We start from the raw sequence: 12,500 nt of genomic DNA, 5'->3' as shown, positions 1-12,500 counted from the left end.
GCCTACCTATGAGAGAAGACATTTTCTGCCTTTGCTTACAATGCCCATATCGCAACATTTCGAAACCAAATTCCAACAATTAGAGAGAAGGGGGGCGTGAGACTTGGCCCATGTTTTTTGGGGGGTCGCCAGCAGTGGGTAATCGGGAGAATCGGGAGAATTCCCGGTGGGCCGCTTCACTTTTGGGCCGGTCGAGGGAAAAATATTGGCATTTGTCACGTTAATCTATCTTCTCTTAAAGTTGGCTACACACGTTCGCATTCTCTGCCTAACACCACAGCCTCTGCATGGGTTGTTCTCCACTCCCAAGAAGAGTTAATTGGTTGGGTCCATATAGCCCGTCTTTCCTAAATGGTTTCTCAGATACCAGCCGGGCCGGCCCTACCGTAGTGATAAGCGTCAGGGACGATGGATGGTAGAAAGATGCCATGAAGGACTGAAAAGGCCTGGTAAAAAAGACGGAAAGTATTGGAGGGAATTGCTGCCAAATGTGCCATGCTTCCAATTTTTTTTTAAGAGGACAGACATAAGTGGCAACTGGGAAAGAGAGATAGCCATGATTATAATGGCGTAATTGGGCTAATAACCTACTGGACGTTGTAGCGTTGTCAACCTATTCGCAAGTAACATATTAAATGAATTAAAATATTAGCATTTTGGTATCATCCAATATTATGCAAATATTGATAACAAAACTCAAGCTTGATCTGTGTATGCAGTAGCCTATAGGCCTAAAAACAAAAGTAGCCTGAGCAGCAGATCAGCCAGTCCCCCGCTGAAAACGATGAGCCCGAAATTAACTATGACTATAGGGACAAGTAGAAAGGATAATAGAGTTAACCATATGAGTTATTTTATGGAAGAAAGAACAGTAGGCTATGCCAGCAGTAGGCTACATGATCAACCTATATGGCTTGTTTGCTCAGAAGTGGGTGTAGTAAAGGAGCAAATCTCCAAACAACAACATGATAGCTGACCCATGCAGAAAAAAACATGTAAACAATACAGTAGTTCAATATGCCTCTTAGTGGAATTGTGGGATACATTTCAAATGCTTTATTTCTTCCTTCCTGTTTTTGTTAACTTATCAACCTATCCTTGTGGAATATTAGCCTATAATAAAAACTACAGGATAGTAAGAGCTGAAATGTTGCCTTATTTATCCAATTTCCACCACCACTAAAAAAGTGGTCCGGTCTTGGGCCTGAAACTCCCGGGCTGAAAAGTGGCCCCACTCCGGCCCTGGTCGCCAGACAAAAAGTGTAAGAACCACTGATCTACATTCTAACATTAAATTATGGTGAGTTGGATAAATACATTTTAATGTCTTGTAGAACATGACAAAGAACTGGCATAATGTAACAAAAACTGGGATTCAGGTGATATGGTCTTGAATTTCCCCTTGGGGATCAATAAAGTATCTATCTATCTGGTCATGACTCATGGGGACATGATAATGATATCAGTGATGTGATTATATAAATTGTCAATCAGGTTTGCACAAACTTCATACATGTGGTAATTTTAAAACATGGTCTACCACTACAATGAAGTAATCTGAAATGAATGCATGTGTTTCACAATATTTCAGCTTGTAGGCTGAATAATAATAAAAAAAGAAAGAATGAAAAAAGAAAAGCTGCATCTAGTGATGGTTGGGTTGGACATACAATGTTTATCATTACAGTATCGTGAAGGCTATATTTAGAGAAGAAAACCTCCTTGAGACATGTTGTTTCTTTCCTTAATATTTCGTTTACAAAATTAGGCTATATGAACGCACATGATGATGGGTTTGGAATTTGCTTTCAGAATAACCTGACTTTTGGTCGTCAAAAAAAAAAAGATCCTGTTGTTCACAATCAGCCAAAAACACAGGGAACACACAGCCAAACCACACACGTATTTGCATTTTGGTAGGGTGCGCGCGCTTCAGAGAAACTTTGGTCTCACGGGACATGATCAGCTTGCATGAGACGTATCGCCCCGGGCTACCCGTGGGCTTTCTCCATTGATCTTCTACGCCGCCAAGCGGACAACAATACTGTTCACGCTCCATTTGGTTTAATATACAGACATAAGGGAAGTCGCGGGATTCCGCCACTGTGTGTGCTCCAACTGGCATCTGCATGGGATGGCCACCGGATGATGAAGTGGGCTAACATGAATCCCCGGTTTGTCGCCGCTGTCTATTCGCTGTTTACTTTCTCCATAATGGGATCTCTGTGCAGCGACGCTTCCTCGTTTATCCAGCCGTTCAATGACTGCATTCACAGCAGAGGGAAGACCGGATTCTACCAGGGCTCCGTGGATGTTACCGAGTCTGGAGGAAAATGCATGAACTGGAGCGAGGTACCCGGAGTTATCAGTCGGTATCCGGGCAAAGGTCTTGGGGACCACACTTTCTGCCGGAACCCAGACGGCAGAATCCGACCATGGTGCTTCTTCAGAAACGACAGAGGAAGAATAGACTGGGGCTACTGCGATTGTAAACAAGGTAAGAAAAGGTAGTCATATAATTGACCTGATAGTTAAACTAAACCCCACTATAAACGAAACTAGAAGTCCTGCATCATGCCCTGCATCCTGTGTCCGACAGATAGAACGCACATGACAAGTTCAGACACATCTGACCTTAGCTTACTGAGGTAAGTCTGAGGTGAAGGAATGCATAATAATTAACCAGCGGCCCAAGTGAGGAAGTTTCCTTTCAAACCAGCAGACAAACATAGGTTACAAGCACATATGCTACACTAAAGTCAGTCAGAAGCACGTTGATGTCGAAGCACAAATGGTTTAGGCCCGAATAGCCTACAGAATTCCACTGAATGAATTGTCCGTGCCTGAAGACATGCTTTTAAAGAAATGATAATCTTGTCTGATCACACAGACTAAATCTGCCAGAATGGTTTCACTGAAGGAATCAGGTGGTCGGTGATCCAAATAGCAGGAGAGGAAGGGGGATTGTGAACCCAGTTTCAGTTTGAATCCCTCCAACCAAATGGCATACATACTGAGATAAGCAGACGCTTGCGGACGGGACCGGGTATTTTTAGCGCGATCAACTGGTAGTGTAAGGAGGATACATAGTTATTGCCTGCTCAACAAGATCACAGCAATGGCTGTCTTTATAGTGCAGGCTGTGTTTCCGTCTCCTCAAATGCAAAGTCAACATAAGCTCAAAACTCACAAATTGCACGTTTATTTTATATTATATTATATTATATTATATTATATTATATTATATTATATTGTATTGTATTGTATTGTATTATACTATATTATATTATATTATTAAAACACACATATTATATTGTTGTGTGACTATTGATTTTTGGTCGTTTAGGTGGCAATATTATATCTTTCATTTGTTCTGCAGTAACTATTATAGCCTACATGTATCTTTCTTTTTCTCTCTGTTATTCATGATTTGTGTATTCTGAAATTAATGTATACTGAATATTCTTATTAGGATGTTAAGATTGCATGCATTAAGATGACCTGGTGACTGGAAAGAGACATGGGTAACATAATTGACAGAGAAAGTAAGAAATAAAGAAAGTAAGAAATAAAGAAAGAAAGAACGAGACAAAGAAAGAAAGAAAGAATGTGTGTAAGTGTAGGCATTGACCCAGGACGCCTAAAATTCTCCCTTGAAACCTGTCTCTCTCTCTCACACACACACACACACACACACACACACACACATAGAGAGAGAGAGTGGGGAGAGAGTTAGAGAGTACAGTATAGTACATACATTATAGTTGATTACTAAAGCAAAGTACTCTGAAAAATGAGTTATCAGGTAACCTCCTTGACGAAACCCTCTCTATATTTGCTTTTCACTATTGTCACTCGTTCCAGTACAGACATGAAGTGTCTATAAGTCCACTGTGACAGTTTGAAAACAGGGGCATTTCTCACCAGCAGAGCACTATGTTCATTAATAATATCTCTTTCTCTGCTTCACTCTCTCATTCAGATTGAAATAGACTTGGTCAAATAGACCATCTTCAAAAAGTCGGTCAAAAAGACTATGAAATGCACATGATGCTGTGTGTGTGTGTGTGTGTGTGTGTGTGTGTGTGTGTGTGTGTGTGTGTGTGTGTGTGTGTGTGTGTGTGTGTGCTACAGGCTCAGTGCGTCTGCAGGGAGGCAGGTCTCGTCTGGAGGGTGCAGTGGAGGTGTATCTGAATGGAGTGTGGGGTTCCATCTGCAGCAACAGCTGGGATGACCGGGATGCATCCGTGGTCTGCAAACAGCTGGGCCAGGGGTAGGATATTCAACACATACACACACACACACACACACACACACACACACACACACACTCGGACCGACACATACACACATGCATGCGAGGGAAAAAAGTCACAGAGACAGGAATTGAGAAAGGGTGAGAAAGAAAGTGTTTTTTCCAGTGTTCGCGCATCATGTGATTGGGTCTTATAGGCATGACTGAGTCAGACCTAACAGCTTTCTCTCATCAGTTTACGCCGTTCACATCACTTAGAGATGACTGAAAACACTCAGGCTCACCAACCCAATGTGTGTGGGTGTGCCTTTGGATATTGCTGAAGAGTTGGGAAGTAAAGAGATGAATTCCTGAGGCCACATGTTGCCCATACATTTCAGCCCACTTCACAAAACAACCATTGTGAGTCCAATAATCTCATGCCCCTGTGTGTGTGTGAGAATGTGACAGCTGTGTGTGCGTATGGACGTGCGTGTGTATGTGTGTCTGTAAAAGAGAGGAAGAGATGTCATTTACTTGAAGGTATTTGACTCTGGGGTCAAAGGTTAATTTCCAACCCCTCTGCGGTAGAACACATGTTAGACTGACAAGTGTGTGTAGAACTGAGAAGTGAGAGTAGTGTTTGTGTGTCTGTGGGGAGCAAAAGCTGCCCTGAGTGTATGACGCATATGTGTTTCTGTGTTGAATCACCTACAGTGATGTCTGTGTATGTGTTTATGTCTGTGTGTGTGTGTGTGTGTGTGTGTGTGTGTGTGTGTGTGTGTGTGTGTGTGTGTGTGTGTGTGTGTGTGTGCATGTCTGTCTGTGCCTGTGGGGGTGGGGGTGGGGGGTGTTTCTGTGGGTGTGTGAGTTTCTATGGCATAATTGCAGGCTGTCCAAAAGTGATAACTGTCAGGCTGTCACATGATCCATCAGACCTTTCCGAGACCTCAGTTGGAGCATGCTCAGTAATGACCTCTGGGCCCGAGGACTGTCATCAGGAGATAGATGTGTGTGCGTGTCAAAGATCAGAGACCTGCGCTCTCACAGCAAATCAAATGTTCCACAGTGCACACACACATTGGAGCTCACATGTGCTTAAGCACACTCTCTCTCTCTCTCTCTCTCTCTCTCTCTCTCTCTCTCACACACACACACACATACACACATATACACACACACACACACGCAGAACACACACACACAAACAGAGAGAAAGAGAGAGGGAGAGTCTGCATTTAGAGTGATATGAAAAAAACATTGTTTGGATGGAAACATTTTTAGGTCCAATAATCCCGTGGGTCCATTAAGGAGAAATGGCTTGCATAGACAATAAAGAACACACATGGCTGAGTATTGTGTGGGGCAGTAGAGGCTACTGAGAACTTCTGGGCTGTGCTGTAGGTGCTTTTGGGTTATTTAGAGTTCAGGGAAGAAGATGCAGTTGGGACGCGTCCTGGGCTCAAAAGACTCTACTGCTCTATCAAAGTAAAAGAGAGAAAGAGAGATGTTCTTCCTCTTTTCAGAGTCTTCCTGTTTTTTTCCATTTCTGTTAATCCCTCCTTTGTGCAGCTTGAAGGGGATGGCTCGAGCGAGTGCTCTCTCACGGCTGGGCTTCTCCGCGGTGCACTGGCAGGTGGTGGAATGTTCCGGAGAGGAAGGGGATCTTCTGGAGTGCCCAAAGACCGCGTGGAACGGCGGCCAGTGCGGTCAGAAACAGGCTGCAGCGGTCACCTGCAGACCACAGGAGGGTAGGCGGACAACACACTGCTCGTGCACACATGCACATACACACATGCACACACACACACTGCAGCTTCACAGTAACAGATAGCACAAGCTCACAATGAAGCTCACAATGAAGTTGAATTAAATATATCTTCTTCAAAAATATCTTTCTTAAAAGTAACCCAATACTGCATGAGGCCATGTAATGAGATTTATCAGTAGAATGCATTGATTGATTACTGTAGAAAGTACAGCAAAGACATAATTGTTATTTATTTAACTGCATTGGGCTAGGACTAGAGCACAGTAGGAACAGGAATAACAGAAAGCTTTTACTAGGCCCTTCTTTGTTGCTACAAGTATCATTAACATTGTTGGATAGCAGTCTATTGTCATGTTTCATTTCTTGTGTGTGTGTGTGTGTGTGTGTGTGAAGAGGATTCCGGGTTTGTGCCCGTGCGTTTGTCTGGCGACAGCTCCCCGTATGAGGGTCGAGTGGAAGTGTACCACGCCGGGCAGTGGGGGACAGTATGTGATGACCAGTGGGACGATAGCGATGCAGAAGTGGTGTGCAGACAACTGGGCCTTGGGTGAGACACACACACACACACACACACACACACACACACACACACACACACACACACACACAGACAGACACAGACACAGACACGCACGCACGCACGCACGCACGCACGCACGCACGCACACCACACAGAGGAGAGGAGAGATAGAGAGAGAGGGAGGTAGAGGAGAGGAGAGAGAGAGGGAGGCAGAAGAGAGATAGATAGAGAGAGAGAGGGAGGTAGAGAAGAGATAGAGAGAGAGGGAGGTAGAGGAGAGGAGAGAGAGAGGGAGGCAGAAGAGAGATAGATAGAGAGAGAGAGGGAGGCAGAGGAGAGAGAGAGAGAGGGAGGTAGAGGAACATGCGTATGGAGAGCCGACGCAGGAAGGAGATGACTATGTGGGCGTTATTGTCATAAAACGCAGACTGAAAAATGTGAGGCATTTTCCCTGTGAAGCGCTGGTGACATGAGTGCAGTGTTTTGCGCTGTAGAAGAGAGAGAGAGAGAGAGAGAGAGAGAGGGACACTGGGAGGAGTGATGGATGGATGGAGAGTGTGCTTTGTGTGAATCAAGAGTATTGTTCTCCTCCGCCTCAAAAACATCTGACAGGACAGATGGGGAAAAGACGTGCGCTGTTTCAATCACTAAAGATGAATATGTGAAACGGCCACCCACAAACACCAGAAAATGACCTCTGTCTACAGCAGGTGTGAGGTCAAGAAGGACAGAGGAACACACACTCACTGTCTCTCTCTCTCTCTCTCTCTCTCTCACACACACAACCACACACACACAAACACACACACATGCACAAAACAGTGCCAGATTCTCTCATTTGATTACTTTTAATGAAAGATTTTTCTCATTCATTAAGCAGTTCATTAAAGCTTGAATAGATACTAGGTTGCATTTGGCAGTGGAACTCTTGCAGTCATAATTGTCATCACAACCTGCTTATCTGCTGGTGTGTGTGTGGTGTGTGTGTGTGTGTGTGTGTGTGTGTGTGTGTGTGTGTTATGTAGAGGTATGGCTCGGGCGTGGGTGGGGGCGCACTTTGGGCCAGGCTCTGGGTCCGTGGTGCTGGATGAGGTGCGCTGTACGGGGAACGAGCTCTCCATCGAGCAGTGTCCCAAAAACGCCTGGGGGGAGCACAACTGCGCCCACAGTGAAGACGCCGGGGTGTCCTGCACCCCACCCACAGGTAGGGGACCAACACACACACTCTCTCACACTCCACACACACACACACACACACAGAACAACACCAGCCACCACCATCATCACATCTCCCTCCCATCTATCCATCTTTCTGAAGATGCTTTGCCTCATGGTACTAGTCTTGGCACAAACGACAAGTCCACTCTAAAGCTAATAGGAATGCACTGCATAGTGCCATGTTGTGAACGAATACACACAATAGTCCCAGTGGGTCCCAGACTGGCCCTGTAGGCTCCCTCAGTACTGGGCTGAGTGGTGGTGATGTAGGCTCCCTCAGTACTGGGCTGAGTGGTGGTGATGTAGGCTCCCTCAGTACTGGGCTGAGTGGTGGTGATGTATGAGTGGTGGTGATGTAGGCTCCCTCAGTACTGGGCTGAGTGGTGGTGATGTAGGCTCCCTCAGTACTGGGGTTAGCCTGGTGTGAGGAGCTGGTGGAGATTGGTGAGGTTCCCACAGTCTGCCTGCCTGATGAGGTGGAGGTTGTGGTGGGGTGGGTGTGGGGGTGGGGGTATGTATGGCTGGTTGATGGATGGTTACAGGAGCTCAGGGCCTCCTCTCAGTGCTCCTACAGCAGTTAAAGCAAATCACTGGCTTGTTTCATGTCTGAATGTCCCCCTGAGAGGAGGGCTTTTCCATTTCTTCCACTAAGGATCACTAAGGAACATGAATACTCAGACTCAGTGCCATGTTTTGATTTTAAGATGATAACTTAGAGTACCTCTCCCTCTCTCTCTCTCTCTCTCTCCCTCTCTCTTTCTCTCGTCTCTCTCCCTGTCTTTCCCCGCAGATGGCTCAGTGCGTCTGGTGGGAGGTGTGGGAGGCTTCGAGGGCCGGCTGGAGGTGCATTATGGGGGCAAGTGGGGCACGGTTTGTGACGACGGCTGGACTGACACAAACTCACAGGTGGTCTGCAGGCAACTAGGCTACAGGTACACACACGCACACACACACACACACACACACACACACACACACACACACACACACACACTCTCTCTCTCTCAGATACACACACACACACACACAGACACACACACACACACACACACACACACACACACACACACACACACACACACACACACACACTCTCTCTCTTCCACACAGATACACACACACACACACACACACACACACACACACACACTCACTCTCTCTCTTCCACACACACACACACACACACACACACACACACACACACACACACACACACACACACTCTCTTCCACACAGATACACACACATACACACACACACACACACACACACAAACACACACACACACACACAAACACACACACACAAACACACACACACAAACACACACACACACACACAGTACATACACATACACACTAATGAATAATTTGTTCTGGTGTCGAATTGGTTGTCAGTGTTTTAACAGCGAATTTCATGCAACATTTGGATATATTTGAATTGCCCCAGTTAATTTGAGCATGTGGTATTGATCAGGAACTGATCACTCATCTCAAATGAGAGCATGTTATTGATTATTTGAACTATTTGCTGTTGATTATTTGAGTGTTTTGATATTGCTGATGCATTGGACAGGTCTGGAGAGAGCGTGTCGTCGGCGAGGTTCGGTGCGTCTGCAGGAGTGATTCTGCTGGACGACGTGAGCTGCTCAGGGAAGGAGTCGGCCCTGGGTCACTGCACCAAGAGGGAGTGGCTCAGACACGACTGCACGTACACAGAGGACGTGGCCATCAGCTGTAACCCAGAGCGCACGGGACCTGGGGTGCCCACCAGTAAGCTCACTCACACACACACACACGCCTCTGCACACACACACACACACGCTACATGGGCATACACACACACACACGCTACATGGGCATATTCCTGAGACCCATCCAAGTGTTGTCTGTGCACATGCCTGTGTTTGTGTGTACTGTATGTCTAGCTCTATTACTGTAACATCCATAAAGTGCCTGTCTGCTTTGTGTTTTTGATTCTGTAAGGTGTGTGTGTGTTGCTATGGCAATGTTGGTGCACCTGTGTTGAATGTTTTAGTCTTTAAGACTAGTCTACTATCTACACACACACACACACACACACACACACACACACACACACACACACACACACACACACACACACACACACACACACACCTGTTGTGTGTGCAGTATGCACCTGGGGTGAATAGCACACGTGTGTAGATGAAAACTGTAATCCTAATGGCCTGCACACCAGCAGTGCTGATATGATCCTGAGCACTCCTGTGGCAGGAATCCAAAGATGACTAATGCTGCTGTAAGAACTACATGACACATATGCTATGACCAAGCCTTGCAAACCTAATCTGTTATGTTTGTAGAGAGCTTTCTTTCTTTCTGTCTCTCTCTCTCTCTCTCTCTCTCTCTCTTGCTGTCTCTTTTGGAATCACTTGTGAAAAATGCATTTTTACACATTTCATGAGACAAATGAAACAGACCATCACTGTACTTACTGTAAAACCTGTGTAGTACACAATACCTTGAAGCAAGTAAGGGACAACGGCCTGATGTGCCCTGATATAGGAAATGAACGCAAAGCAGAGTAGAGTTTCCTCACCAAGTCCACTAATTCCATATCAGGACACCTCAAGGGCTTATTCCTGCTTATCCCCCAGCTGCCCCTCCATGTATGCATTATGTTTATAGATAGTCATCCATTCATAGCTTTAGAAGTTTAAAAGAAAAAGTTTTAAAATACTTTTGTTTGTTTCTTTGGTTACTGACAGTGATAGCAGTGGTAGTTAGCTTGGTTATTTAAAGGAAAATTCTGGTATTTAGCACTAACCACTCGGTGAGTTGCACAGTTTTGAAAACGAACGTTAAAACGTTGTTTTAGGACATGTTTGAGCATGCCTGTAGGCAGCCACTCTGACTAGTCAAAGGCGATTCAAAAAGGGTCAGAAAAGTCGAGACAGGACCAATCGTCAAAATGTCGGTGTCCACCACTCTAGTTCATACAAAACAAACCAGAAAAGGGACTCATAGTGCTAAATACTGGAATTTTCCTTTATGCAATAAGCCCTGAGAAGCCCTAGGTTACACAGATTTTACAACTGCTAAGGGGCGTTGTTAGGTCGAGTGGCTTATTGCTTTTGTAAAACTGTTGCTATGAATACCTAGCAAAGTTTCATAAAGTAAAGGCACAGCAACGAGAAATGTAACAATTTAAACATAGATAATCATTCTTCCACCAAGAATATATTTCCTCTATCTGAATGGTTGCCAAGCAACGTCGAGACGCAGCTACTTTAACTTTTGTGTGAAGTTATGGTAGCACAGTAATGTAGAACAAAATGCGGTCAAGGTGTATGTTTATGCTGCATTTTACAACGGCAACAAACGCGATTCAGCCAATCACAATCAAGAACCGGAACTATCAGTTTTAGAAAGTTGATTCTATTGTTGCAAAGCCTGCTTCCTAGTTCAACCATTGTTTATTTGGTTGTTATAGTTACCATTCAAAAGAGCATTAAAATGAAAGGTGGACTAAACTTTTTACCAGATTTACTTAATAGGTGTCCCGATATACAGAATTAATAGCCCCCCTACAGCCAAACAGAAAAGAGTGTTTCTTGTCTCTGGGGCATAAACTAAATAACACTGTCCTGCTTTGGGATCGGTGGTCCTACCCCAGCAGCTCACACATGTCAGCATTGTTATCCCATTACTCACTGATCTCAGGCCTGTAGGGAAGTGGGAGTGGGAGCCACTGCTAAGGCCCAGGTCTCTCCTGACACACGTCTCATAAAGACACACTTCTGCCCCCCTCGCTCCGTCAGGCTGGGGGCTCTGCCCCCCTCGCTCCATCAGGCTGGGGGCTTTTGCCCCCCTCGCTCCATCAGGCTGGGGGTTCTGCCCCCCTCGCTCCGTCAGGCTGGGGGCTTTTGCCCCCCTCGCTCCATCAGGCTGGGGGCTTTTGCCCCCCTCGCTCCGTCAGGCTGGGGGTTTTTCCGCTGGCCGGCAGGGTTACAGCTCCTCAGGATTTGTAGGAGCAGCGGAGTGTCTTGAAAGGGAGTCGTGAGGAGTGGCCCGGCAGGGCATGGAGCCGATAGGGAGTCGTGAGGAGTGGCCCGGCAGGGCATGGAGCCGATAGCCACATTAGTGCGCAGCAGGTTACAGTGAGTCACAACACGTCACCATAAGGATCACAGCTGCCTGCCCATTTATCGGCTTTGGATGCCATTTGAATGGATTTTAAGAGTGACCGCTGAAACGTTTGATTTAATCGGACCTGCAGACCAGACACGTTTCCGGATGAGAATGACAATTCCATATGCGTCCACTTGCACCCTCACTTCATTCACTCACATACTCATATCGCATATTGTACCGTATATGCACTGGAACTCACACTAATGCCAGAGTTTCCATGTCACAGCCAACCCTTCACTTAAGTCCAGCTCCAGAAAGCTCATAAATGCAGGATGAGCCCCATGTATGCTATGACCTGGCTTAGAAGCAACGCATGCCCATAGCCACTTTCACAATGTGTCACTCCTTCACACAGTGCATGCCCATACCACTTTCACAATGTGTCACTCCTTCACACAGTGCATGCCCATACCACTTTCACAATGTGTCACTCCTTCACACAGTGCATGCCCTTTCTCAGTGCGCACACTTACAAAAACAACATGCCTGCACATAGATATGAAGACAATCTGTCACTCACACAGAGGCAGGCAGTATACCCTTACAGAAACTAAACACACATGCATATTCTCTAACTCCTTA

The 12,500-nt window shown here is 45.8% G+C and overlaps 1 protein-coding gene across 1 annotated transcript in view; it reads left to right on the top strand.

Moving 5' to 3' along the window:
• The first annotated feature begins 1,990 nt into the window (after positions 1–1,990).
• The window catches only part of prss12 (serine protease 12), a 27,730-nt gene continuing 17,220 nt past the window's right edge, over positions 1,991–12,500 (top strand). Inside the window, exons 1-7 of the mRNA XM_048260154.1 lie at positions 1,991–2,497; positions 4,135–4,273; positions 5,807–5,985; positions 6,399–6,552; positions 7,551–7,729; positions 8,534–8,675; positions 9,319–9,515. Coding sequence (XP_048116111.1) covers positions 2,146–2,497; positions 4,135–4,273; positions 5,807–5,985; positions 6,399–6,552; positions 7,551–7,729; positions 8,534–8,675; positions 9,319–9,515 — 1,342 coding nt within the window. The 5' untranslated portion in view covers positions 1,991–2,145. The remainder of the gene's footprint in view (positions 2,498–4,134; positions 4,274–5,806; positions 5,986–6,398; positions 6,553–7,550; positions 7,730–8,533; positions 8,676–9,318; positions 9,516–12,500) is intronic.

This window comes from Alosa alosa, chromosome 1 (genome assembly GCF_017589495.1).
Source record: "Alosa alosa isolate M-15738 ecotype Scorff River chromosome 1, AALO_Geno_1.1, whole genome shotgun sequence".
Taxonomy (NCBI): Eukaryota; Metazoa; Chordata; class Actinopteri; order Clupeiformes; family Clupeidae; genus Alosa; species Alosa alosa.
This window is presented reverse-complemented; position numbering and strand designations above follow the sequence as displayed.